Source organism: Pristiophorus japonicus, chromosome 22 (assembly GCF_044704955.1).
Source record: "Pristiophorus japonicus isolate sPriJap1 chromosome 22, sPriJap1.hap1, whole genome shotgun sequence".
Taxonomy (NCBI): domain Eukaryota; kingdom Metazoa; phylum Chordata; class Chondrichthyes; family Pristiophoridae; genus Pristiophorus; species Pristiophorus japonicus.
Window position 1 is genome coordinate 44,485,298 of NC_091998.1, and position 24,899 is coordinate 44,510,196.

General features: G+C 46.2%; 1 protein-coding gene across 9 annotated transcripts in view; it reads right to left on the bottom strand.

The window, feature by feature from the left end:
- The window catches only part of LOC139234997 (gamma-glutamyl hydrolase), a 43,202-nt gene that overhangs the window by 5,516 nt on the left and 12,787 nt on the right, over positions 1-24,899 (bottom strand). The window contains exons 2-11 of one of the 9 annotated variants that reach the window (XR_011588394.1): positions 24,031-24,139; positions 23,253-23,303; positions 21,545-21,629; positions 20,748-20,886; positions 15,051-15,157; positions 14,092-14,185; positions 10,508-10,645; positions 6,397-6,689; positions 5,784-5,919; positions 1,197-2,605 (exon numbers count right to left, since the gene is read on the bottom strand). Coding sequence is in view for 3 of the 9 variants with exons in the window: in XM_070866058.1 (XP_070722159.1) it covers positions 7,617-7,732; positions 10,508-10,645; positions 14,092-14,185; positions 15,051-15,157; positions 20,748-20,886; positions 21,545-21,629; positions 23,253-23,303; positions 24,031-24,139 (839 nt within the window). In the remaining 6 variants the exon portion in view is untranslated. The other 8 variants (XR_011588395.1, XR_011588392.1, XR_011588393.1 and 5 more) reach the window with 8 other exon arrangements.

Sequence of the window (24,899 nt, forward strand, 5' to 3'; positions counted from 1 at the left end):
AATCCCCTCATCTAAATCATTAATGTACAGTGTAAACAGCTGGGGCCCCAGCACAGAACCTTGCGGTACCCCACTAGTCACTGCCTGCCATTCTGAAAAGTCCCCATTTACTCCTACTCTTTGCTTCCTGTCTGACAACCAGTTCTCAATCCATGTCAGTACACTACCCCCAATCCCATGTGCTCTAACTTTGCACATCAATCTCTTGTGTGGGACCTTGTCGAACGCCTTCTGAAAGTCCAAATATACCACATCAACTGGTTCTCCCTTATCCACTCTACTGGAAACATCCTCAAAAAATTCCAGAAGATTTGTCAAGCATGATTTCCCTTTCACAAATCCATGCTGACTTGGACCTATCATGTCACCTCTTTCCAAATGCACTGCTATGACATCCTTAATAATTGATTCCATCATTTTACCCACTACCGATGTCAGGCTGACCGGTCTATAATTCCCTGTTTTCTCTCTCCCTCCTTTTTTAAAAAGTGGGTTGCAGAACAGATAGACGTGTGAGACATTCTGGTTCCACCTTGAGCTATCTCAATCACACACACTGTTCTTGAACCGCTGCAGTCCATGCGGTGAAGGTGTTCCCACAGTGCTGTTAGGGAGGGAGTTCGGGGATTTTGACCCAGCGACGATGAAGGAACGGCCGATATATTTCCAAGTCAGGATAGTGTGTGACTGGGAGGGGAACTTGCAAGTGGTGGTTATCCCAGGCGCCTGCTGCCCTTGTCCTTCTAGGCAGTAGAGGTCACGGGTCTGAGATTGATATACACCCAAGGTAATGGAAAGTGTCCCAGCTGGGAAAGATGTTGTGACATGCTAAAGCCGAGACTGTTACTGGTAAAAATCAGAGAGCTGCAGGAACAGGCTGAGGGGTGAGTGATTTGATAGCGTGCATCCATGTGCTTTATTTAACACATCATTCGGAATGCATGTTTCCAAGAAGGAACATATAGCAAGAAATTGCAGGTGAGCTTCCTACTGGCCAGAAAATCAGGAGAGGAAAGTTTGTGATTTTCTGATGGGCACCCTTGGCAGTCTAGGCTCAATGCCAGGGATGTGCATTTGGGCCATTCGCCCAATTATACAAAACAACATCCGAAGGTTTGTTGCCAAGAATAATCCTGGATTTTGAATGGCTTTATAAACCAGCTAAACTCTTCAATCATTACAGGCCTGGAACAGAATTTCAAGGAATGGTTGCTCCTTTAGCTCTCTTTAATAGATTAGTTCTATATTCTGTCAATACACATCCTGTCCCTATGCACAGTATTATAATCTGTGCTTATATCCTGTCCATACACAGTGCTTTATATCCAGTAGGTATACACGGTTATACTCTATCGGTACAGTGTTATATTATGTGGTTATATCCTGCCAGTATACATAGTGCTAAATGCTACGATATCCTGTCAGTATACACTATCCAATGTGCTATACTCAGCAGTTATATGGTAAGGGACCGAAATTACCCTCTGCCCCGTTTGGGGCGGATAATTGGAATTAGATGGATAATTACCTGCGGGATCCAATGGGTGGGGAATAGAAGGACATTGCCCTATTCTCCTGGAAAAAAATCATCAGGGCGGTGTTGGGGGCGGGAGCGAGTCGGTAGTGGGGCGCAATTCAGGCGTGCTGTGTAATGTCGATGTGGAGTGCCAGAAACATGGGGTATGGTAGAAACTGTTTCCGCTGCCCCCGGCCTGGTGGCAATTCCGCATGGGTCGGATCATCTGCCTTACCCTGGTTGGAAAGGCCTTACCGACCCCATTACTGCCTCTTAGTGGCGATAACGGACCTTAAAGGGGGCAATTTCCCATATGTTGAGGGCCACACCTTTCATAAATGGAGTGATCACATGTGGAACAGACATGCAGGTAGAATAGTGAAGGCAAATAATTGGTCGTATGTTGTGACAAGGGGTTGCAGGTACTTTCTAGATAAATGTAGGTTGGGATTGACAGGACAGCCTTTCACATCCATATCTATCTTGTGACCAGAGATGGCCAAATGTTAATGGCATAGTTACAGCTCAAGGCAACAAGGATATGCAAGGTGTGTGGAACATTTAGTCTGTGTATTTATATAAGTACGGGTGTGTTCCATATGTATTCACGAACGTTATGCATTTACGTAGCATGTGAAGTATATGCACAGCACAGCTGTAATAGCTCCATAATTCCATGCTCATCAGAAGCAATGCTGGAACCTGTCACGATGCGATGAAACATGTATTAATATTTTGCCTAGCAGCTCTGATTAAAACCTGGTTATGAAGCTTCCCAGATGGCTGAAGATTATGTTACCGCCTCGTACGGACTGCTTCCATCCGCGGTCTGTGCTGAGACAATTGATTTCAGCCAGAGGGGGAAACTACAATCGGGCTCAGGGACCTTGGATTAAGGAAGGAAAAAGCTTCCAGGATTCTTGCTTCTGATCATTATCCAACAGCCCCTGCTGGAGTTTGCGGCTGCAGACATCAGGTGAGGACAGGATCAGGATCTGCTGTGATGTCTTCCATCGTCGAATAGCATCACTGCCCAAGATCACGAACTTGGGTGAGGTACTAAAGATGTATCCCAAAAACAACCAGTGCCTTTGAGAGCAAAGGAAAAAAAACAGCAATTTACTTTGATTGAAGAGCATTAGTTAACCTTTGCCTTGAGTGATTAGACGCAAGCAATTACGGGCTTCTTGAGTGCAGCATTCCTTTTCTGTGCAGTGCTGCCAGTGAAGTGGCTTCTGTGGATTTTTACTGGTCTGCCAGGTGATATCCAGGGAAAACTATGACCATGCTTGAATCTCAATTTATCAAACTGCTGAGAAATCCATGTATTTCGAGTTCGCATTTGCCAGATTATGGCGTGCACTCTCCCTTCCTGTAGGCACACACCTCACTTGCCTAATCCCAGACAATTTAGGCATAGATGGGCTAGGGCCAAGGGTGAGGGAGTATAACCAGTTAAACTCATGCAACTTACCGCACTAAGCAATGGTAAGCTTCCACCTGAGTGTCCATTAAGGCACTGGCTAGCAGAGTTATTTGGAATTAAATGGGAAGCGTCCTTGCCCCTGTAACAAGTCTACCCTTCCCCAGGTCCAAATAATTACCAGCTGGTCAACAAGAAGGTTGTGGGTTCAAGTCCCACTCCAGAGACTTGAGCACAAAAATCTAGGCTGATACTCCCAGTGCGGTGCTGAGGGAGCGCTGCACTGTCGGAGGTGTCGTCTTTCGGATGAGACGTTAAACCAAGGCCCCGTCCGCTCTCTGAGGCGGACATAAAAGTCCTGTGGCACTTTTTTGAAGAAGAGCAGGGGAGTTATCCCTGGTGTCCTGAGCCAATGTTTATCCCTCAATTAACATCACTAAAACAGATTATCTGGTCATGATCACATTGCTGTTTGTGGGAGCTTGCGGTGCGCAAATTGGCTGCCGCGTTTCCTATATTACAACAGTGACTACATTTCAAAAGCACTTTATTGGCTGTACAGCACTTTAGGACGTCTGGTGGTCGTGAAAGACGCTTTATAAATGCAAGTCTTTCTTTCTCGTCCGACACCCAGCATTTATCAGGGACCCCTGAGCAGCAGAGAGATCAGCACAGAAATCCGAAAGCATTGTCGCCGTACTTCTGATCCCATCAAGGGCACATGCCTCACCATATCAAATGGCGGGTATGCCAACTAGAGATGTAACTGATTGCTTCGCTGCATACCAAGCGATGTAGGCACCAATCAATCCTGAGGTTATCAATTGTCTTGCTGCCGAGATGGAATGATCTCTGAGGGAAGGCACAGATGTTGGCCAACAACACACAGAAAGATGCACTTACTTACTATGCCTTAACTGCATTGGGAATACAAGCTTCCATTGCCTCCCCTATCCAGATCTCAAATCAAATCATTCAGGGTCCAGAGCTAGGAATAGTGGAATTACATGGAAATTACAAAACAGAAATAAGCCAATTGTCCCAGCCAGTCCATGTTGGTGTTTATCCTCTATGCAAGCACTAGTCCAAATCCCATGTGCCGGTTTTGTTCCCATATATTTATTCCCATTCCTTCACCCACGACTGAGTGCAATGTATCCAAGTTTGTTGACGATACAAAGCTGGTGGGAAAGTAAGCTGTGAGGAGGACACAAAGAGCCTGCAAAGGGATATAGACAGGTTAAATATGAGTGGGCATAAGGTGGCAGATGGAGTATAATGTGGGAAAAGTGAGGTTGCTTTGGTAGGAAGAATAGAAAAACAGAATATTTTTCTTAAATGGTGAGAAACTATTAAATGGAGGTGTTCAGAGAGATTTAGGTGTCCCCATACAGGAAACAGAGAGTTAGCATGCAGATACAGCAAGTAATTAGGAAAGCAACTAGCATGTTGGCCTTTATTGCAAGGGGATTAGAGTACAAGAGTAAGAGTAAGGAAGTCTTGCTACAATTGTGCACGGCTTTGGTGAAACCGCACCTGGAATACTGTGCACACTTTTGGTTTCCTTATCTGAGGAAGGATATACTTGCCTTAGAGGTAGTGCAACAAAGGTTCAATAGATTGATTCCTGGGATGAGGGGTTTGTCCTGTGAGGAGAGACTGATTAGATTGGGCCTATACTCTCTGGAGTTTAGAAGAATGAGAGGTGATCTCACTGAAACATACAAGATTCTGAGGGGACTTGACAGGGTAGATGCTGAGAGGTTGTTTCTCCTGGCTGGTGAGTCGAGAACAAGGGGGCACTGTCTCAGGGTAAGGGGTCGGCCATTTAAAACTGAGATGAAGAGGAATTTCTTCACTCAGACGGTTGTGAATCTTCGGAATTCTCTACCCCAAAGGGCTGTGGATGCTGAATTGTGGGTGTATTCAAGGCTGAGATAGATAGGTTTTTCGACTCTATGGAAACAAGGGATATGGGGATCGTGTGGGAAAGTGGAGTTGAGATCGAAGATCAGCCATGATCTTATTAAATGGCGGAGCAAGCTCGAGGGGTCGTATGGCCGACTCCTGCTCTTAATTCTTATGTTCTTAACCTACTCCAAAATGTTGACATGATCTCTGCTTCAATCACTAACTCCCATTAGTGCGTTCCACAGCCTCACAAACCCTTTGAGTAAAAAGTTCTTCTGCTCCGTGTCCTTAATCTCTTACATTCAGTCTACATTTGTCCTCTCTTTCTAGATCCCTTCAATCACTTGAAACAGTCTAGACACCTTTATCGAGTCACCTCTTACTCTCCAGGGTCTACAGGGCAGTAGTAATACCCGCCCTCCCGTATGGCTCAGTGACATGGACCATGTACAGTAGACTCCTCAAGTCGCTGGAGAAATACTACCAACGATGTCTCTGCAAGATCCTGCAAATCCCCTGGGAGGACAGACGCACCAACGTTAGCGTCCTCGACCAGGCCAACATCCCCAGCATTGAAGCACTGACCACACTTAATCAGCTCCGCTGGGCAGGCCACAGTGTTCGCATGCCAGACACGAGACTCCCAAAGCAAGCATTCTACTCAGAACTCCTTCACAGCAAATGAACCGAAGGTGGGCAGAGGAAACGTTACAAGGACACCCTCCAAGCCTCCCTGATAAAGTGAAACATCCCCACTGACACCTGGGAGTTCCTGGCCAAAGACTGTCCTAAGTGGAGGAAGTGCATCCGGGAGGGCACCGAGCACCACGAGTCTCATCGCCGAGAGCATGCAGAAATCAAGCGCAGGCAGCGGAAAGAGCGTGCGGGAAACCAGTCCCATCCACCCTTTCCCTCAGTGACTATCTGCCCCACCTGTGACAGGGGTTGTGGTTCTCGTATTGGACTGTTCAGCCACCTAAGGACTCATGTTTAGAGTGGAAGCAATTCTTCCTCGATTCCAAGGGACTGCCTATGATGATGTTGATGATGATGATGACTCTCCTCTGTGCTAACAAAAACACAACATGAATTAGTTGGTGATTAGATGCTAAAACTCTCTTTCTTCCCCAGTATCAGGAAAATCCAACCCAGAAGCCTTGTGTTCAATCCCTGGCTCTGGTCCTGGCTGATGGTCACACTTCTGCCTTCACGACAAGCAAATCCATGTTGCTGGAAGAAGAAAATAGTGTGTTTTCTATCAGAATCTGCACTGAGGTACCCATTCAAGGATGTCCACGATCAGATCCCTCACCTGTAACTAGTTGTAGCAGATGCTCATTCAAGAGGATCCTCACACTGCTATCTAACTCAGCCCTCTGTTGAGAGCTCGTCCACTGATAACACTGGTTAAGGGTGGTTAAAAATCACGCAGTAAGCAGTTCAGATTTCCACATCCTCAAGTTAAAATATATCAATACTTGCAGGAAATACTATGGGCCTGCAAAATTGCAACCTTGGATGAAAATCTCTTAATATTTATACTTACTGCGTGTTTAAGGCTTCCCAATCTCCTCCCAGCTACTACTCTTCCTCATTCACTTGGAACTATCAGAAGCTAAGAGTCTCCAGTCATTGGCAGTGCTGCTTTGAATCGGTCTTCACAAGATCTAACCAGGCCTTGCATCCTGTCTCTATTTACTCTGTTTTGTGCTTTCCCCTCAGATATTTGTCTGTCTGTCTGTCTCTGGTATTTTTTTAAAATTGTGTTCTTCCATCTCTCAGTCTGTCTCTGGTTGTTTTTGCTCTCAGCGCTCGTGTTGTTTTTGGTAGAATTGGAATCTATGTGAAAAGGAGGAAAACATTTCTGTTTCAGTTTGCTAACAGTCCTTCATCAAGTCAGTATGTTACCTGGTACGGAACAATATCACACTGAATTTAGCAACAGATTTATAGCCATCTTTCGGATGAGACGTTAAACTGATGCCCCGTCTGCTCTCTCAGGATGTAAAAGATCCCAGGGCACTATTTCGAAGAAGAGCAGGGGAGTTATCCCCGGTGTCCTGGTCAAAATTTATACCTCAATCAGCATCACATAAACAATTATCTGCTCATGTATCTTATTGCTGTTTGTAGGAGCTTGCCGTGAGTACATTAGCTGCTGCGTTTCCTGCATTACAACAGTGACTACACTTCAAAAAGTACTTCATTGGTTGTAAAGTGCTTTGGGACTCCCCGAGGTCGTGAAAGGCGCTATATAAATGCAAGCCTTCCTTTTCTTTCTGTCTTTGAACTATTTCCTGTGATTGAATGAAAGATTTCTGGGGTTTCAAAACTAGTGCATTAAAGGCCAAAAGATCCCAACTTGTGGAAAGAATATTTATTGAAGCCATTTCATCAGATGTTGTAGAAATGATGCAGTTATAATGTAACTAGTGTGGGGAACAATAGTGAGGAAATAGCTGCGTCCCTAACCCTAAGAATATTAGGAATGGTAAATCTTTAAATGATGCAAATAATATTAATTAGTTGCTCATTAGATGCTAAAACATTTTTTGCCAGTACTAGAAAAGTGCAACCCAGATGTCTTAAGTTCACACTAACTCTGGTCCTGGCGGATGGTCACACTGCTTCCTTCAAAAAGTACTTCATTGGCTGTGAAGCGCTTTGGAACTGGGAGGTTAAACAATACTGTGTTTTCTGTTAGAATTTACTTTGTGGATCTCTTACAAAATTACTGCAATAATTCATTCCCCCGTTTGTAGTTCTTTAGAAAAAATAGATCTGGATATAGTCGGAGGTAGGCACATAACGTGGACTGTAGTTATAGATCAGAGCTGCTGCCTCTTCCTCCGAGCTTGGGAAATGATGAAAGTTCTTTCGGGCTGCGAACAGACAAGAACAACAACTTTTATTTATATCGCACCTTTAACATAGTAAACCGTCCCAAGGCGCTTCACAGCAGTGTTATCAGACAAAACAAATACATTTGACACCAAGCCTCAAAAGAAGAAATTATGTAGTTTATGAAAGCTTGGTCAAACAGGTAGGTTTTAAGGAGTATCTTAAAGGAGGAAAGAAAGATAGAAAGGCAGAGAGGTTTACATAAGAACATAAGAAATAGGAGCAGGAGAAGGCCATACAGCTCCTAGAACCTGCTCTGCCATTTAATGGCTGATCCGATCATAGACTCAGCTGCACTTCCCTGCCCGCTCTCCATAACCCCTTATTCCCTTATCGTCTATTTCTGTCTTAAATTGATTCAATGTCCCAGCTTCCACAGCTCTCTGAGGCAGCGAATTCCACAGATCCACAACACTCAGAGAAGAAATTTCTCCTCATCTCTGTTTTAAATGGGCGGCCCCTTATTCTAAGATCATGCCCTCTAGTTCTAGTCTCCCCTATCAGTGGAAACATCCTCTTTGCATCCACCTTGTCAAGCCCCCTCATAATCTTATACGTTTCGATAAGATCACCTCTCATTCTTCTGAATTCCAATGAGTAGAGGCCCAACCTACTCAACCTTTCCTCATAAATCAACCTCCTCATCTCTGGAATCAACCTTGTGAACCTTCTCTGAACTACCTCCAAAGCAAGTATATCCTTTCGTAAATATGGAACCAAAACAGCACGCAATATTCCAGGTGTGGCCTCACCAATACCCTGTACAACTGTAGCAAGACTTACCTGCTTTTATACTCCATCCCCTTTGCAATAAAGGCCAAGATTCCATTGGCCTTCCTGATCACTTGCTGTACCTGAATACTAACCTTTTGTGCTTCTTGCACAAGTACCCCCAGGTCCCGCTGTACTGCAGCACTTTGCAATCTTTCTCCATTTAAATAATAACTTGCTCTTTGATTTTTTTTCTGTCAAAGTGCATGACCTCACACTTTCCAACATTATAATCCATCTGCCAAATTTTTGCCCACTCATTTAGCCTGTCTCTGTCCTTTTGCAGATTTTGTGCGTCCTCCTCACACATTGCTTTTCCTCCCATCTTTGTATTGTCGGCAAACTTGGCTACGTTACACTCAGTCCCTTCCTCCAAGTCGTTAATATAGATTGTAAATAGTTGGGGTCCCAGCACTGATCCCTGCGGCACACCGCTGGTTACTTATTGCCAACCCGAGAATGAACCATTTATCCCGACTCTCTGTTTTCTGTTTGTTAGCCAATCCTCGATCCATGCTAATATATTACCCCCAACCCAGTGCACTTTTATCTTGTCAAGTAACCTTTTATGTGGAACCTCGTCAAATATCTTCTGGAAGTCCAAATACACTACATCCATTGGTTCCCCTTTATCCATCCTGTTGGTTACATCCTCAAAGAATTCTATCAAATTTGTCAAACATGACTTCCCCTTCATAAATCCATGCTGACTCTGCCTGACCAAACTTTGCTTTTCCAAATGTCCTGCTACTGCTTCTTTAATAATGGACTCCAACATCTTCCCAACCACAAGGGAGGGAGTTCCAGAGCTTAGGGCCCAGGCAGCTGAAGGCACAGCCACCGATGGTTGAGTGATTATAATCAGGGATGCTCAAGAGAGCAGAATTTGAGGAACGCAGACATCTCGGGTGAGGGGGTTGTGAGGCTGAAGGAGATTAGAGAGATAGGGAGGGGCGAGGCCATGGAGGGATTTGTAAACAAGAATGAGAATTTTGAAATCGAGGCGTTGCTTAACCGGGAGCCAATGTAGGTCAGCGAGTACAGGGGTGATGGGTGATGGACATATAAAAAGAATCAGCGACAAAGAGGCCGGGAATACAATGTATCAAAACAATGGCCTTTTATGCTCGGAGCTGGTTCACATTGGACAACGGAACCTTGAACACATGGCTGGCAGCAGGGACTGACAGCAACAAAATCACACTCACTCGACACAATCACCGGTCAGGTCACCCAGTGTGATCCATCCTCAGGAAGCATGGAGCAGGCACCATTTATCTCTCTCTCTCTACGAACTCTGGCCTATTTTTAAACCAGAGATTGCCGTGTCTGAGGAGAGAAACTCGGGGAAATTGTGTGCAAGTCTGAGGAGGCGATTGTGACGTGACGTATAGTTCCACAATTGCACTCCAGTGCCTCAACCAAAGGGCTAGACTTCATGTCTGAGAATTGAAAGTGAATGCCAGCGGGCTATTTGACCATAGAGCCATCATAGTCGAGTCTGATCCTATCTTCAACCAATGCACTTTCCTGCAAGGTCACTGGATAGAGAGCAGAAGCAAAATCCTAGCTGATTTTTCCCTCTTTAACCAAGGGGTGCTGCCTCCAAACTGCATCATCCCTACTTCTGACCCAAGACTAGATAACTCAGTACAGATGAAGCATTAAACCTGGGACCATCCCACTCACTACTCCCTAAATCAAGTGCGCTATCGGAGACATTGACGAAATCCAACATTTTAGCTGCCACTCAGTGGATTCAATTGTACGAATTCTCGGCGAAAAGAGTGCAGAATGTGATGCAAGGCGAACTCCTCATCTGGTTACATAAAGGTAGGAGGGAGAGTTCTCCGCCCGGATTGAGGGGCATTATCAGAGAGTGTTAATTTATTTGACATCTGCCTCAAAATGATTAGCCAGTGCGCAAAAGGGTAAACTCGATTTTTCATACATGGTGACTCATGCTCCTAACCACAAACAAGTACCTTCGTTGACAAAAAAATCGGCCAGGAAATAAGAAACTTGAACGGCATTCGGAGAGTGTGAGAAAGCTTTATGCTGCTGCCACTGAAACCGATTAACCTCTGGATGCCACTGGACTCCATAGAAAGGATATCGGATGCCTGCAGCGATTGACAAGAAAATTATCATTAGGAATTTGTACAAAATATACATTTGGAGCCAGATACAAGTGGCTATTCATTTACTCCTTTCCATTTGTCCTTATTATAGGTTGCTAAATATTGGCGATAGGACTGCCCTGTTTCCGACCAACAAGGTTATTCCAATAACAGTAATAAAAGAACAAAGTCTAGTGGCCTACTTTCTAATAAAAGTACTTTGGTCTCGAGTCTGTTGTACTTCAGATGTTACAGACGCAAGATAATCTCGCAGTTGCTAATCTTCAAAGAATCACTCGTGGATGGACCTCAAGAAGTGCTGGAGAGGAGTTAGCCTCTGATTGACCTTGTGGCCTTAAAGGGAGAGCCCAATAACACACAGCTGCACTTTAATAGCATTATATTGTATATAAAGTTCCTTCCTGTCCCTCATAAAAGAGCATTTCAAAAGACGTTTTCTTCTGTTCATCCACGAGACGTGGGCGTCACTGGCAAGGCCGGCATTTATTGTCCATCCCTAATTGCCCTTGAGCTGCTGCAGTAGTGATGAAGTTCCAACTGAGTGGCTCGCTAGGCCATTTCAGAGGGCCAGTTTAAGAATCAACCACATTGCTGTGGATCTGGAGTCACATATAGGCCAGACCAGATAAAGACGGCAGATTTCCTTCCCTAAAGAACATTAGTGAACCAGATGGGTTTTTACGACAATCCAGTAGTTACATGGCTAGCTTTTTATTCCAGATTTTATTTAATGGACTGAATTTAAATGCCCCAGCTGCCATGGTGGGATTTGAACTCAAGTCTCCATATCATTAGTCCAGACCTTTGGATTGCTAGTCCGGTAATATAACCACTATGCTGCCGTACCCGTTAATCCCTTGATAAACAAGCCCACATTTTCAACTCTTTGAGTTAATAATCAGCCATGATCTCATTGAATGGCGAAGCAGGCTCGAGGGGCCAAATGTCCTACTCCTGCTCCTATTTCTTATGTTCTTTTTATCATTTTTTCACTGCTATAATAGTAGAGAGAAAAATGGCACATCCTCACTCACCAGGAATTTCCATCCCCTTCAACTGGAATCTTGTTAAGTTACCACTTGGTAATACCGCCAAGATAAATGGAATCTTTTACTTTTTTGATAAGGCTGCGGGTTCAAATCCCACTTCAGAGACTTGAGCACAAAAATCTAGGCTGACACTCCAATGCAGTACTGAGTGAGTGCTGCATTTGTCAGAGGTGCCGTCTTTCGGCTGAGACGAAAAGAAAGATTTATACAGCGTCTTTCGTGACCACCGGACGTCCCAAGGTGCTTTACAGCCAATGAAGTACTTTTTGTAGGGCTGTCACTGTCCTAATGTAGGAAATCCAGCAGCCAATTTGCACACAGCAAGTTCCCACAAACAACAATGTGATAATGTCAAGACAACCAATTTTAGTGCTATTGATTGAGGGATAAATATTGGTCAGGATACCTGGGATAATTCCCCTGCTCTTCTTCAAAATAGTGCCATGGGATCTTTTACGTACACCTGAGAGCAGACGGGGCCTCGGTTTGACGTCTCATCCGAAGGATGGCATCTCTGACAGTGCAGCACTCCCTCAGTACTACACTGGAGTGTCAGCCTGGAGTTTTGTGCTCAAGTCTCAGGAGTGGGACTTGAACCCACAACCTTCTGACTCAGAGTCGAGGGTGCTACCCACTGAGCCACAGCTGACAGAGTAATCCACAATGCTGGGATGAAGAGGACCTCCTTTACAATCACCAAAAAAAAAGGTTGGATGCTAGAAATGACTCCTGCTGAGGGAACTGGCACCAACAATGCTTAATCACCTTAACTTATGTTGCTGTTAATTGGCTTCAGAACATTGGAACCACAGGTCTTATGGGTTGAGCTTGGGAAGATTATGAACACCCGTGAAGACAAACATTCAAGCCAAGCTTCATAGTCAACGCAGAACACGGCTTGACCATTTCTTGGAATGGCCCCCAAATTAGTATTGGATAGACGAGCTGGAGCTGTGCTTTTTAAATGAGATGGAACTTGTTTCTTTGTGCCAAGTATCAAGGAGTTCAATAAATTAGTTTGGTGAATTCAATACCCATGATCAGCGCTACTGCTGAACTTAGTAAAGGCATGCAATTCTGGAAAGCGGAGGGGCGGGGGAGATCAGTTAGCATCACAGTTGTCTGGGACCAGGAAGGGTCGATGATGAGATGTAGAACTTGAAACCTGATGTCACCTTTAACCCAAAGCAACAATGTCACTGAGCAAAGCGACATAGGAGCCGAAATTGCCCCCCAACGAAAAGTAGGTGCACCGACCCTTTTTGAGGATCCATGGGGCGGAGAATCGAGTGACATTCAAGACTTTATTTTTTTTCTCCTTCCGGGCAGTGTTGAGGGGCGGAAGTGGTCTTGCAGCAGGGTGGACGTCGGTCGGAGTCATCAGCGCCGCGCTGACGCGTCACAACGTTTCCTCCCCCTCCACCCACCTTCCTTCAGTTAAAGGGGAGGGCTGCTGCAAACTCTGCAGCCATTTCAGAGGCAGCCACTGGGCCACCAGGGAGCATTTCGGCAGGGCCAGGGAGAAAGCTGTCGGGGACAGCAAGTGGCGGCGGCTCTGCTCCCACAGGGCAATTTCACACACTGGGCAGAAAGGGGTGGCCGCGGGTCGATACGTGCCCGACAGGGCGGCAACATGGACCGGGCAGAAACCCGTTTCCACTGCACCCGGCCCGGGGGCAATATAGGAAGGGTCAGTCCATCCGCCTGCCCCCGGTCGGTGAGGCCTGTTCTTAAGGAAGAGGGTAATTTCGGCCCCATAATGTTTAAACAAAGAACACAAAAAACAAGTGTTCGACAGCCAGAGGCTGAGGACAATGATTTTTCAAAAAGTGAAAGAACTTGGTGAATCTTTGATGTTTATATGCTGGTAAAGCTTTGCAAAAGACTATAAAGAGGATGCGAATTCATGCGAAAAGATTGATTAAATAACGCTGGCAGGTGGTGTGAAAGAACTGAAACATGCTTCTAAAAAGAGCTCAATATTTACACAGAGGAGTGAGGGAAAGCATAACTAGCTGACCAGTGTCCTTTTGGATCCCTTGTTTGGAAGATAAATATATTCAATGAGATGAATAGGCTAAGGTCATTCAATATATTTAATGTGGGGATAGACAGATTTTTGAATGATAAGGGAGTCAAGGGTTATGGGGAGCGGGCAGGGAAGTGGAGTTGAGGCCAAGATCAGAGCAGCCATGATCTTACTGAATTGCGGAGCAGGCTCGAGGGGCCAACTTCTGCTCCTAATGCTTATTGTTCTTAAATGGAGGTTAAAAAATTAGGGAGATGTACAGTGCTTTTTGTACATGCTACAGCAATGCCATTGATGTTTCTGCTACAGTTATATTAATTCTACAATGGCAGTCACACTGTTCCACCTACCCTCCATAGTAGACACAAACTCCACGCTCTTTCTATCATTATTGGTGGACAGGATCGAATAGAATTTACTCAGTTTCTCATCTTCCAGGAAAGCCTGCCAAAAATAAAAGATCAAATTACAGTGCAAATAAAGGGAATAAATATTTGCTGCAATGGACTACTTTAGGACCTTTCTGAATGGATACATTTAGATGGGCTGAATGGTCTTCCTCACCTATCTTGTGGGAAAATAACCTGCTCCATCTAGTTATTCACTGAATGATGCATTTTCCTCTTTTCCACCCACATAATTCCCCCTCCGCCCTCCTGAAAACACTGAATTATGCTGAGGTTCAGTAACAATGCTGTTGCTCTACCAATCCAACTGCCCTGAAAGAAAGACTTGCATTTATATAGAGTCTTTCACGATCTCAGGATGTCTCAAAGTGTTCTACAGCCACCAAAGTACCTTTTGAAGAGTGATCTCTTGTTGAATTGTAGGAAATGTGGCAGCCAACAAGCTCCCACAAACAGCAATGGGATAATGACCGGTTAATCTGTATTTGTGATATTGATTGAGGGACTGTTCAGCCACCAAAGAACTCACTTCAGGAGTGGAAGCAAGTCGCGATTCCGAGAGACTGCCTATGATGAAATATTGGCCAGAACACCGGGGATACTCCCCTGCTCTTCTTCAAAATAGCGCCATGGGATCTTTTATGTCCACCCGAGGGGACAATGGGGCCTCGGTTTAATGTTTAATGTTTCACCAGAAATATTAATGCTACCCACTGAGCCACGGCTGACATGCACTGATACTGGATGTAATGTAACGAATTGCATTAACGTGTAGATCCAGTCACACATCCTGCATCTGAGGCTAATATATTCACAGGTCCCGTCTTATTTCCAGTGCACTGCACAGCCTCTGCTGGTTGTGCTGCATACAATAACACACTGAACAACATGCAGAATCTTACCTGCACAGAAATAGAAAAGTGATGGAAGTTCCCAGTCAGCGGCTCAGTGGATAAAGCCTTGTACACATCGGGAGGAAAGTCCCAAAACATTTTACTAGATGCAGCAGCTGGGTAGAGAGAAATGGAGATATAATTAAAATGCATAGCTGAGTACAAATGGTCAGTAATCCACCTCTAATGAGAGAGAATGTTTTTACAAAAAGAAAATATTTGCGTGGTTAGAATTTTTTTTATTCATTCACGCCAGCATTTATTTCCCATCTCTAATTGCCACTTGCTCGCTAGGCCATTTCAAAGGACAGTTAAGAGTCGGCCACATTGCGGTGGGTCTGGAGTCACAAATAGGTCAGACCAGGTAAGGACGGCAGATTTCTTTCCCTAAAGATGGGTTTTTACGACAATCCGGTAGTTTCATGGTCACCATTACGGACACTAGCCTTTTATTCCAATTTTATTTAATTAACTGAATTTAAATTCCCCAGCTGCCGTGGTGGGATTTGAACTCATGTCTCCGTATCATTAGTCCTGCCCTTTGGATTGCTAGTCCAGTAACATAACCACGCTGCTACCGTACCAGTTAGTCCCTTGACAAACAGGACCACATTTTCAACACTTTTGAGTTAATAGTACTAACTCGTCGGCCTGTTGACCAGCTGCCCAGATTGCCCAAAGAGACAAATTTGCTTATCTCAGGGAGGAGCTGTCTGTGGTAAGGATCCCATGATGTTCAGGTGAAGACTGAGACGGATGGCTTCTCAGGAAAACCGAAGGGGAAGTCCATGGTTGTTGCAGAGAAGGGGGGGGGGGGGGGGTGGTGCGGTGGGGACTAGCCGAGAGTCGGCACAGGCTTGACGTGCCGAATGGCCTGCTTCTGTGCTGTAACCGTTCTTGAAGCTATGAAGATATACGTGTGGCCAGCTCCCAGTCTGGCATCAATTGTGGCTGCAGCTCACGCCAGGAAGTACTGGTACCATCCATTACCCCTGTAGAGGGAACTCCTCGCATCCCCTTGGCATGACTCACATTAGCAACTTAGTGTAGAGTAAATCTACATTTCTCCGACTCTATTGTACTCACTATAATACTGTACTTGCAGTTACATTTGGCCTTATGTAGAAATGCCTCAACGCACTTCACATCATGAATTATATTTGGAGTGCACTGGCTGTTATGACATCATCATCATAGGCAGTCCCTCTAAATCGAGGAAGACTTGCTTCCACTCTAAAAGTGAGTTCTCAGGTGGCTGTACAGTCCAATACGGGAATTACAGTCTCTGTCACAGGTGGGGCAGACAGTGGTTGAAGGAAAGGGTGGGTGGGGAGCCTGGTTTGCCGCACGCTCCTTCCGCTGTCTGCGCTTGGTGCTTGGTTTCTGCATGCTCTCCGCGACGAGACTCGAGGTGCTCAGTGCCCTCCTGCATGCTCTTCCTCCACTTTGGGCGGTCTTGGGCCAGGGATTTCCAGGTGCCAGTGGGAATGTTACACCTTATCAAGGAGGCTTTGAGGGTGTCCTTGAAGCGTTTCCTCTGACCACCTAGGGCTCGCTTGCTGTGCAGGAGTTCAGAGCAGAGCACTTGCTTAAGGAGTCTCATGTCGGGCATGCTGACGATGTGGCCCGCCCAACGGAGCTGGTTGAGTGTGGTCAGCGCTTTGATGCTGGGGATGTTGGCCTAGGCGAGAATACTGACGTTGGTGCGTCTATCCTCCCAGTGGATTTGCAGGATATTGCGGAGGCAGCATTGGCGGTACATCTCCAGCGCTTTGAGGTGTCTGCTATATATAGCCCATGTCTCTGAGCCATATAGAAGGGCGGGTATCACTACTGCCCTGTAGACCATAAGCTTGGTGCCAGATTTGAGGTCCTGGTCTTTAAAAACTCTCTTCCTCAGGCAACCGAAGGCTGTGCTGGCACACTGGAGGCGGTGTTGGACCTCGTCATTGATGTTTGCCCTTGCAGGTAGTAGGCTCTCGAGGTATTGAAAATGGTCCACGTTATCCCAGGCTTTTGTCCGTGAATTTTGATGACCCTTGTACATGGCCTTCTTTGACCTCACAAAGGCCTTTGACACTGTCAACTGTGAGGGACTATGGGACGTCCTCCTCCAGTTCGGCTGCCCCCAAAATTTGTCACCATCCACCTCCTGCTCCACAACGACATGCAAGCCGTCATCCTGACCAACGGATCCACCATAGACCCAATCCACGTTCGGACCGGGGTCAAGCAGGGCTGCGTCATTGCACAAACCCTCTTCTCGATCTTCCTTGCTGCAATGCTCCATCTCACTATCAACAAGCTCCCCGCTGGAGTAGAACTAAACTATAGAACCAATGGGAACCTGTTCAACCCATGTCGCCTCCAGGCTAGATCCAAAGTCATCCCATCCTGTCATCGAACTACAGTACGCTGATGACACTTGCGTCTGCGCACAGAGGCCAAACTCCAAGCCATCGTTAACACCTTCACCGAGGCATACGAAAGCATGGGCCTTACGCTAAACATCCGTAAGACAAAAGTCCTCCACCAACCAGTTATTATGTAGATAAATGCTGACACTCTGCACCAGCAATATCCCACAAACAGCAAGAGATGAATGCCCAGTTCACATGCTTTGTTAGGTGTTGTGAGTTGAGGAAGGAAGGTTGTACTTCTTCAAATCTTTAATATCCTGAACAGGAGGGCAGGGCTCATTCACCCCTCATCTGAAAGATGACACCTCTAACAACTCAGCACTTCCTCTGCATTGCATGAGCAAGTCAGCCTAGATAATATGCGCAAATCATGATATGGACTCGAATCATAATCTTCTGACGTACAACGACTGACCTAGCAACTGAGCCAAGTTGATACTGACTCATTCCCACCACGCAACTTGCTAACATGCATACTGTTATGTAATGATGTGTGTATCCTCCCAGTACCTTAAATGTAATGTAAGTACTATGCCACACCACAGAGGGCGCTGCGGTGGGAAACCCTGGTAGCACCTGTAACCAGGACTATATAAGGCTGACCACCACACCTGGGAGGCACTCTGGAGCTGAACAATAAAGGACGAAGTTAGACTTACACCAGACCGTGTGGAGTCAGTGATTTGTGTGCTACATTGGCAACGAGGAAGCAGACGAACTCCACGCAACCATGGCTACTCTGGGCTCGCTAAAGGATTTTACTGTGGGCAATGATTGGGAGGCCTTTATGGAAAGGCTCGAGTACTACTTCACAGCAAATGATCTGACGGAGGGCACATACGCAATGAGAGAGAAGCGTAAGGCGATATTGCTCTCCAGTTGTGGAGATGTGGTTTACTGTCTCGTCAGGGATTTGCTGGCACCTGGGAGTGCCAGGGACAAGTCATATAAGGAGATGACTGAAATCATTCGTGACCAGTTGAAACCGAAGGAGAGCATCCTCACGGCCAGATACAAATTTTACTGTCACTGCAGACCTGAGGGCCAGGATGTCACCAAATATGCTGTGGACCTCAGGAGACTCGCGGCGCCGTGTGATTTCGGGGCACACCTAGACGAGGCTTTGCGGGACGTTTTTGTTATGGTGATTGGCCACGAGGGCCTCCTTCACAAGCTGTTAGCCACGGAACCCACAGTCACTCTGACAAAGGCCATCGCCATCAGCCGGGCACATATGACCTCGACTTGCAGCACCAAGCAAATTATCCACACAATCTCAAACCCGGCAGGCACTGTCCACAGGATAGCGCCCACCACGGACAAAACTGCAGAACGTGGCTCTGCCCGGGGCAGAGAGCACGGATCTCGGGATCCTGGAGCTCAGAGTCCGCCGAGGGGGGCCAATCAAGCAGCACCATGCTGGCGTTGTGGAGGAAGCCATGGGGCTCACCGGTGCAGGTTTGCGGAGTACACGTGCAATACCTGCCATGTTAAAGGCCACCTTCAGCGTATGTGTAAAAGAAATCAGACTCACCATGTGGCTGAGGAGATGGGGGATGATCCACTGTTCAGCGAGGAGCAGGTAGAAGAAGATGAGGTGTTGGGACTGTATACGTGCACCGACGATTCGCCCCCAGTGATAAGGGAAGTAAAAATCAACGGAGGCCCAGTGAGTATTAAGTGGACACGGGCTCGGGTCCGTCGTTGATGAGTCGGAGAACTTTTGATAAACTGTGGATTAACCCAGCTGCACGACCCAAGCTGGTCCCGGTCACGGTGAAGCTGCGTACCTACACCAGGGAACTGATACCTGTTCTCGGCAGAGCTGAGGTGCAGGTATCCCACGGGGACGAAACGCACTCTTTACCTCTGTGGGTCGTTGCAGGCGATGGGCCGACACTCCTCGGCTGGAGGTGGATGGGGACGGTCCATGGGAGCTGGGAAGACTTCATTCCTCCACAGGCTGCTGCTCCCCGGGGTGCTGCCATCCCCAGAGAGCAGCGCCGACCGAGCTGGAGCTGCAGCCTCAATCCACCCACAGGCAAGTCCCAGCCCCGGACCTCACACCGAGACCCTGCAGCCTCAATCCCCACAGGCAAGTCCCAGGCCCGGATCTCACACAGAGACCCTGCAGCCTCAGCCCCCACAGGCAAGCAGCCCTGCACAGAGGGGCCTATTGGGGGGGGAAGTGAGCCGACGGGGCGCTGCGGGCGCGGTGCTGAGGGATCCAGGGGCTGGCGGTTCGGAAGGGCCCCGCAGAGGAAGAGGCCGTTGGGCGGGCCCCGCCGAGGAGCCGGTAGCGTCGGTCGGCGGCCATGGCAGCCGTAGGGGAGGCCGCGGCAAGTGCGGCCACTGGAGAGGCGGCAAGTCAGGTGGCAGCGGAGGGGAGCGGAGGCTGCGACGGCGGAGGGCATCCGGAGCGGCGGAGAAGAAGATGGCGGCGGCATCGTGTCAGAGCTGCAGAGCATCAAAGATGGCGGCGCCCAAGGAGAAGCCTCGTGGAATCGTCCTGCATCAAAGATGGGTCCTTAAAGAGGAAATGCACCTGGGAGTCTTAAAAGGGCCTTACAAAGAGGTGGTCCCCACAAAGGACTTCTGTTTGGCAGAGCGAGTCTAAAATGAGCTATGTTAATGTGAGATAGTGAATTTATAATAAGAATTACCTTTTTTATGCTGAATGGCCACTGTATTTGTGTAAAATAATGGATGAAGTACAATTAATGATAACGGCTAACAAGGAAATCAAGGTTCCGCTAGTAGTCAATAACCAGTTAATGTACCAGATAATATGTACCATACTAACGCACTGTCTATGCCCACCTGCCTTCCGTTGGACAAGTGTGATGTTATTTAATGATGTGTGTATCGTTGTCCTGCGTCCAGGTGGGGGGGGGGGGGGGAAGGTAATGTTATGTAATGATGTGTGTATCGTCCCAGTATCTTAAATGTAATGTAAGTACTATGCCACACCACAGAGGGCGCTGCGGTGGGAAACCTTGGTAGCACCTGTAACCAGGACTATATAAGGCTGACCATCACGCCTGGGAGGCACTCTGGAGCTGAACAATAAAGGACGAAGGTCACAGCAGTTAGACTTACACCAGACCGTGTGGAGTCAGTGATTTGTGTGCTACATACACCACACATACAAGGCATAAAAATGTGCTGCACCAGTGTTGAGCATCTGATACAAACTTGGCTAAGTCGGTAATGCAACACAGTGCCACCAAATCCTCGCAACACAGTGATCCCGAAGTCATAATACTCTGTCACAAAGTGCGCCTACCATTGGTCAAATTAAGTGGGAGAGCAATGTTCTCGGTGTCGGTATTTATTAGCAAATCTTTCCCGGCGGTGAACATGGTCAGCAACTGCAGTCCCAAGCAGGTTCCCCATATTGGAAAATGATCGCCAGCATCAAACGCCTGCAGTAACAATACAAAAACAGCTGAAACAAGGGAGAACAAACATAATGACAGCACGGGGCCGCAAGCAATAATCCCCATTCCATTAGAGAGAATTACCAGATTAAAATAAAGCAACTTCCAGCATCTTGCCACACCAATGCCTGTGACAAAGCACACAATCTCGCCATGATAAACCATATCACCAACATCTAGGGGAAGCGTTTGGGGCAAGAGGTGAGAAACATGGTCTATTTTAACATGCAGAGGGGTTGGAGTGGTTGACAAATCCGGTCTCATTTGGTGGAGGTTTAAATTCAGTACAACAACAACTTGTACTTATATAGCGCCTTTAACGTAGTAAAACATCCCAGAGCATGAGGAATGATTATCAAAGAAAATTTGACACCGAGCCACATAAGGAGATATTAGGGTAGATGACCAAAAGCTTAGTCAAAGAGGTAGGTTTTAAGGAGCATCTTAAAGGAGGAAAGAGAGGTAGAAAGGTGGAGAGGTTTAGGCAGGGAATTCCAGAGCTTAGGGCCTTGGCAGCTGAAGGCACGGCCTCCAATGGTGGAGCGATTCAAATCGGGGATGCTCAAGAAGGAAGGCAGAGATCTCGAATGGTTGTAGAGCTGGAGGAGATTAGAGTTTACAAGAACATGATGTTCAAACCTACCTTTAATGCAAGCTCGTAAAATGTTTTTGCAGCTTTGGCAAAAGCAGATGTCTTCAAATTACCTGCTCCACCAGGGAAGAGAATGCTGGGAAGAGGAAAGGGAGATGACTGATGGAATGTATTGTGTAGCAGCGTACATTTTCTTTTTTCTTCCTCCCCATAAGGTTTTTACCCCCTTCCTGTTAGAGGATGGGTGTTCTTACTTACAAATTACTCTTCAAAGTCATAGGGTTCAAGCACATAATCCAGGCTGACAGTTCAGTGTAGTACTGACGGAGCGCTACACTGATGAAACCAAAACCCCGTCTACTGTTTCAGATGGACATAAAAGATCCCATGGCACTATTTCGAAGAAGAGCAGTGGAGTTATCCCGATACCCTGTCCAATATATATTTATATATTCCTCACCCAACATTACTAAAGCAGATTATCTGGTCATTATCGCACTGATGCTCCAAGTGATGCACAAATTGGTTTCCACGTTTCCTACATTACAACAGTGACTACACTTCAAAAACTACTTCATTGGCTGTCATGCGCTTTGGAACATCCGGAGGTCATGCAAGACGCTACATAAATGCAATTCTTTCTTTAAGCATAAAGTAACAACTATCATTGACAATAATTAAACATAGACTTAACAGTAGCACTTACAACAAAACTTTGCAAGTTTTAGTGAAGACATTCAAAACATGTTACAGTTCTGAGCTCAGTGTATTTGGTGGGCCAGACCTTCGAATTCCAAAGTATTTATCCCAACACCTACATTTTATACCCGTTTTCATAGTTGGCATGTGGCAATGCACATGTTTCATAGCATTACCTAATACACAGTCCTCAACACTGATTTGCTTGCCCTGTCCTTGCAACTGTAGATCGCACTCCCTAACTTGACTCACACTCGCTAACTTTCCAGATCGATGGTCTCGCTCAGGCAGGTGCTTCTTCAAGGCCTTCCTAACAAATGGAGCTTTTCTGTTTGTTTTGTGTTTGTGCAATAACTTTAGTCTTAACTTTTAAGCGGCTACAAGGAGTTACAAGGATGATACCAGAAATTGCGAGGATATACCCATCAGGAAAGGATGAACAAGGTGTGTCCCTTTTCTCTTGAAAAGAGAAGGCTAAGGGGTGACCTAATAGAGGTCTTTAAAGTTATGAAAGGTTTTGATAGAGAGAATGTTTCGACTTGTGGGGAAGAGCATAACTAGAGACTATAAGATAGTCACCAAGAAATCAAATATTGAATTCAGAAGAAACTTCTTTACCCAGAGAGTGGTGAGAATGTAGACCTCGGTGCCACAGGGAGTGGTTGAAGCGAAGAGTATCGATGCAGTTAAGGGGAGGCTAGATAAGAATATGAAAGGAGAAGAAAATAAAGGGTTTGCTGATAGAGTTAGATGAGGAAAGACGGGAGGAGGCTCGAGTGGAGCATAAACGCTGGCATGGACTGGTTGGGCCGAATGGCCTGTTTCTGTGCTGTATATCCGATGTAATCCTTTATAATCTTTTGTATACAAGGCATTAATCAGGGTTATTGTCCCAAACTATAACAGGCATAGTTATTATCAGGTCATGGGCTGAGATTACAGAAAGGTGCTCAGTGATGGTGGCAGGCCATACATAACGCACACAGCGCCAAATGAAATCGGGCAGCCAGAGTTTGACAGCCTCACCAGTTAGAAGGTGGTTAAATTGTTATTCACTTACCCATTGATTGAATGGAAAATCCTTTCATATTCTTCATGTGTCAGGTTCAGCCTGTGTTCAAAACAAATCAGTCTGTTTTTCAGTTCCAATATTTTAAGAGCCGGCACAGCAAAGGCATTTGATGTAACTCACATCGTTTTCATTTATTACAACGACAGCATCCCACGTGTTCGGCTTCCTGCAGTAAAAATCTCCAAATATTTTACTCATTATTAAACTGAATCATCCCCGATTTTAATCGCTCCACGATTGGTCCATGCCTTCGGCTGCCTAGGCTCTAAGCTCTGGAATTCCCTCCCTCCGCCTCTCTACTTCTCTCTCCTCCTCCAAGACGCTCCTTAAAACCGATCTCTTTGACCGTCGGCCCATATACCTCCTTGTGTGGCTCGGTGTCAAATTTTATTAGGTAACGCTCCTGTGAAGAGCTATGGGATGTTTTACTACGTTAAAGGTGCTATATAAATACAAGTTGTTGTTGCTGCTGTAATGTAAGGAACTCTGACTGATTTTCCCCCAATTAGGTTAAGGCCACTGTGGCACCCTAACTGTTACTCTGAGAAAATATTTAAGCAAAAGAAAATTACATGTCATCTTCAATTCTACCATAGTCACATATTAAAAAAAAACTCGTTGACTATAATATCTCAAAGAAAACTGAGACTGCTCTGGTGGGAGTTTCTGAGTCAGCCCGAGGCCCACTGGGTTGCGGCTCATCCAAGTCTATCCTGTTTGCTCAGTATAACCGGCGCTAGAGCTGTGGAAGAGTTTGGAGAAATACCTGATTGGTACCACCCTGCAGCCAGCCGACTCCAGATACTTCACATACGGTGCAGCAATGTAAGTCTTCCCATATCGATAAAGATCAAGCGTTTCCTGTGCCAGTATCCCTATGGGAGGGAAACAAAAATATAGACCACATTTAAGGGAGAATAAATGCAGCATGAGGCAAGATAAGTGAAGGAGCGCAGGGTTGTTCATTTTACTCTTCAAACATTCTCTCCTCCCCAGAAGATTTCAATGCTCCATGTTGCAGTTGTACAGGCAGCACCTTACCCAAAGGAGAAGGGTAAATTCCTCACTCCGCAAAAACGAATCTTCACAGAGGTTGGTCTTAGAGCTATTCTTATTTACTATGTATAACACTGATCTGAGGGAACTGTTGTGTATCTGTAAAGCATGCACTCCCATGTCCCGCCACCAGTGAGCGCATCGCCTGAAGTCCCAAGGGATCCCAGCATCCCTTGGGAGCACTGTATATAAGCCGGCCCCTAAGGCCTATTACTCACTCTGGAGTGTCTTATTAAAGACTAAGGTCACTGTTACTTTAACCTCCCTGTGTGCAGTCTCATTTGTGTTCGGAACACAACAACTGGCAACGAGTATACGAATCCAACGCAAAGATGCAGCAAACTGTGGGCATCCTGGAGATGTTCTGAGGGTGAGGACTGGGAAGCCTATGTCGAACGGTTAGACCAGTACTTTGTAGCCAACGAGCTGGACAGAGAAGGAAGCGCTGCAAAAAGGAGAGTGGTCCTCCTCACGGTCTGCGGGGCACCGACCTACAGCCTCATGAAGAATCTTCTGGCTCCGATGAACCCACAGATAAGTCGTATGAGGAGCTGTGTACACTGGTTCGGGAGCATCTTA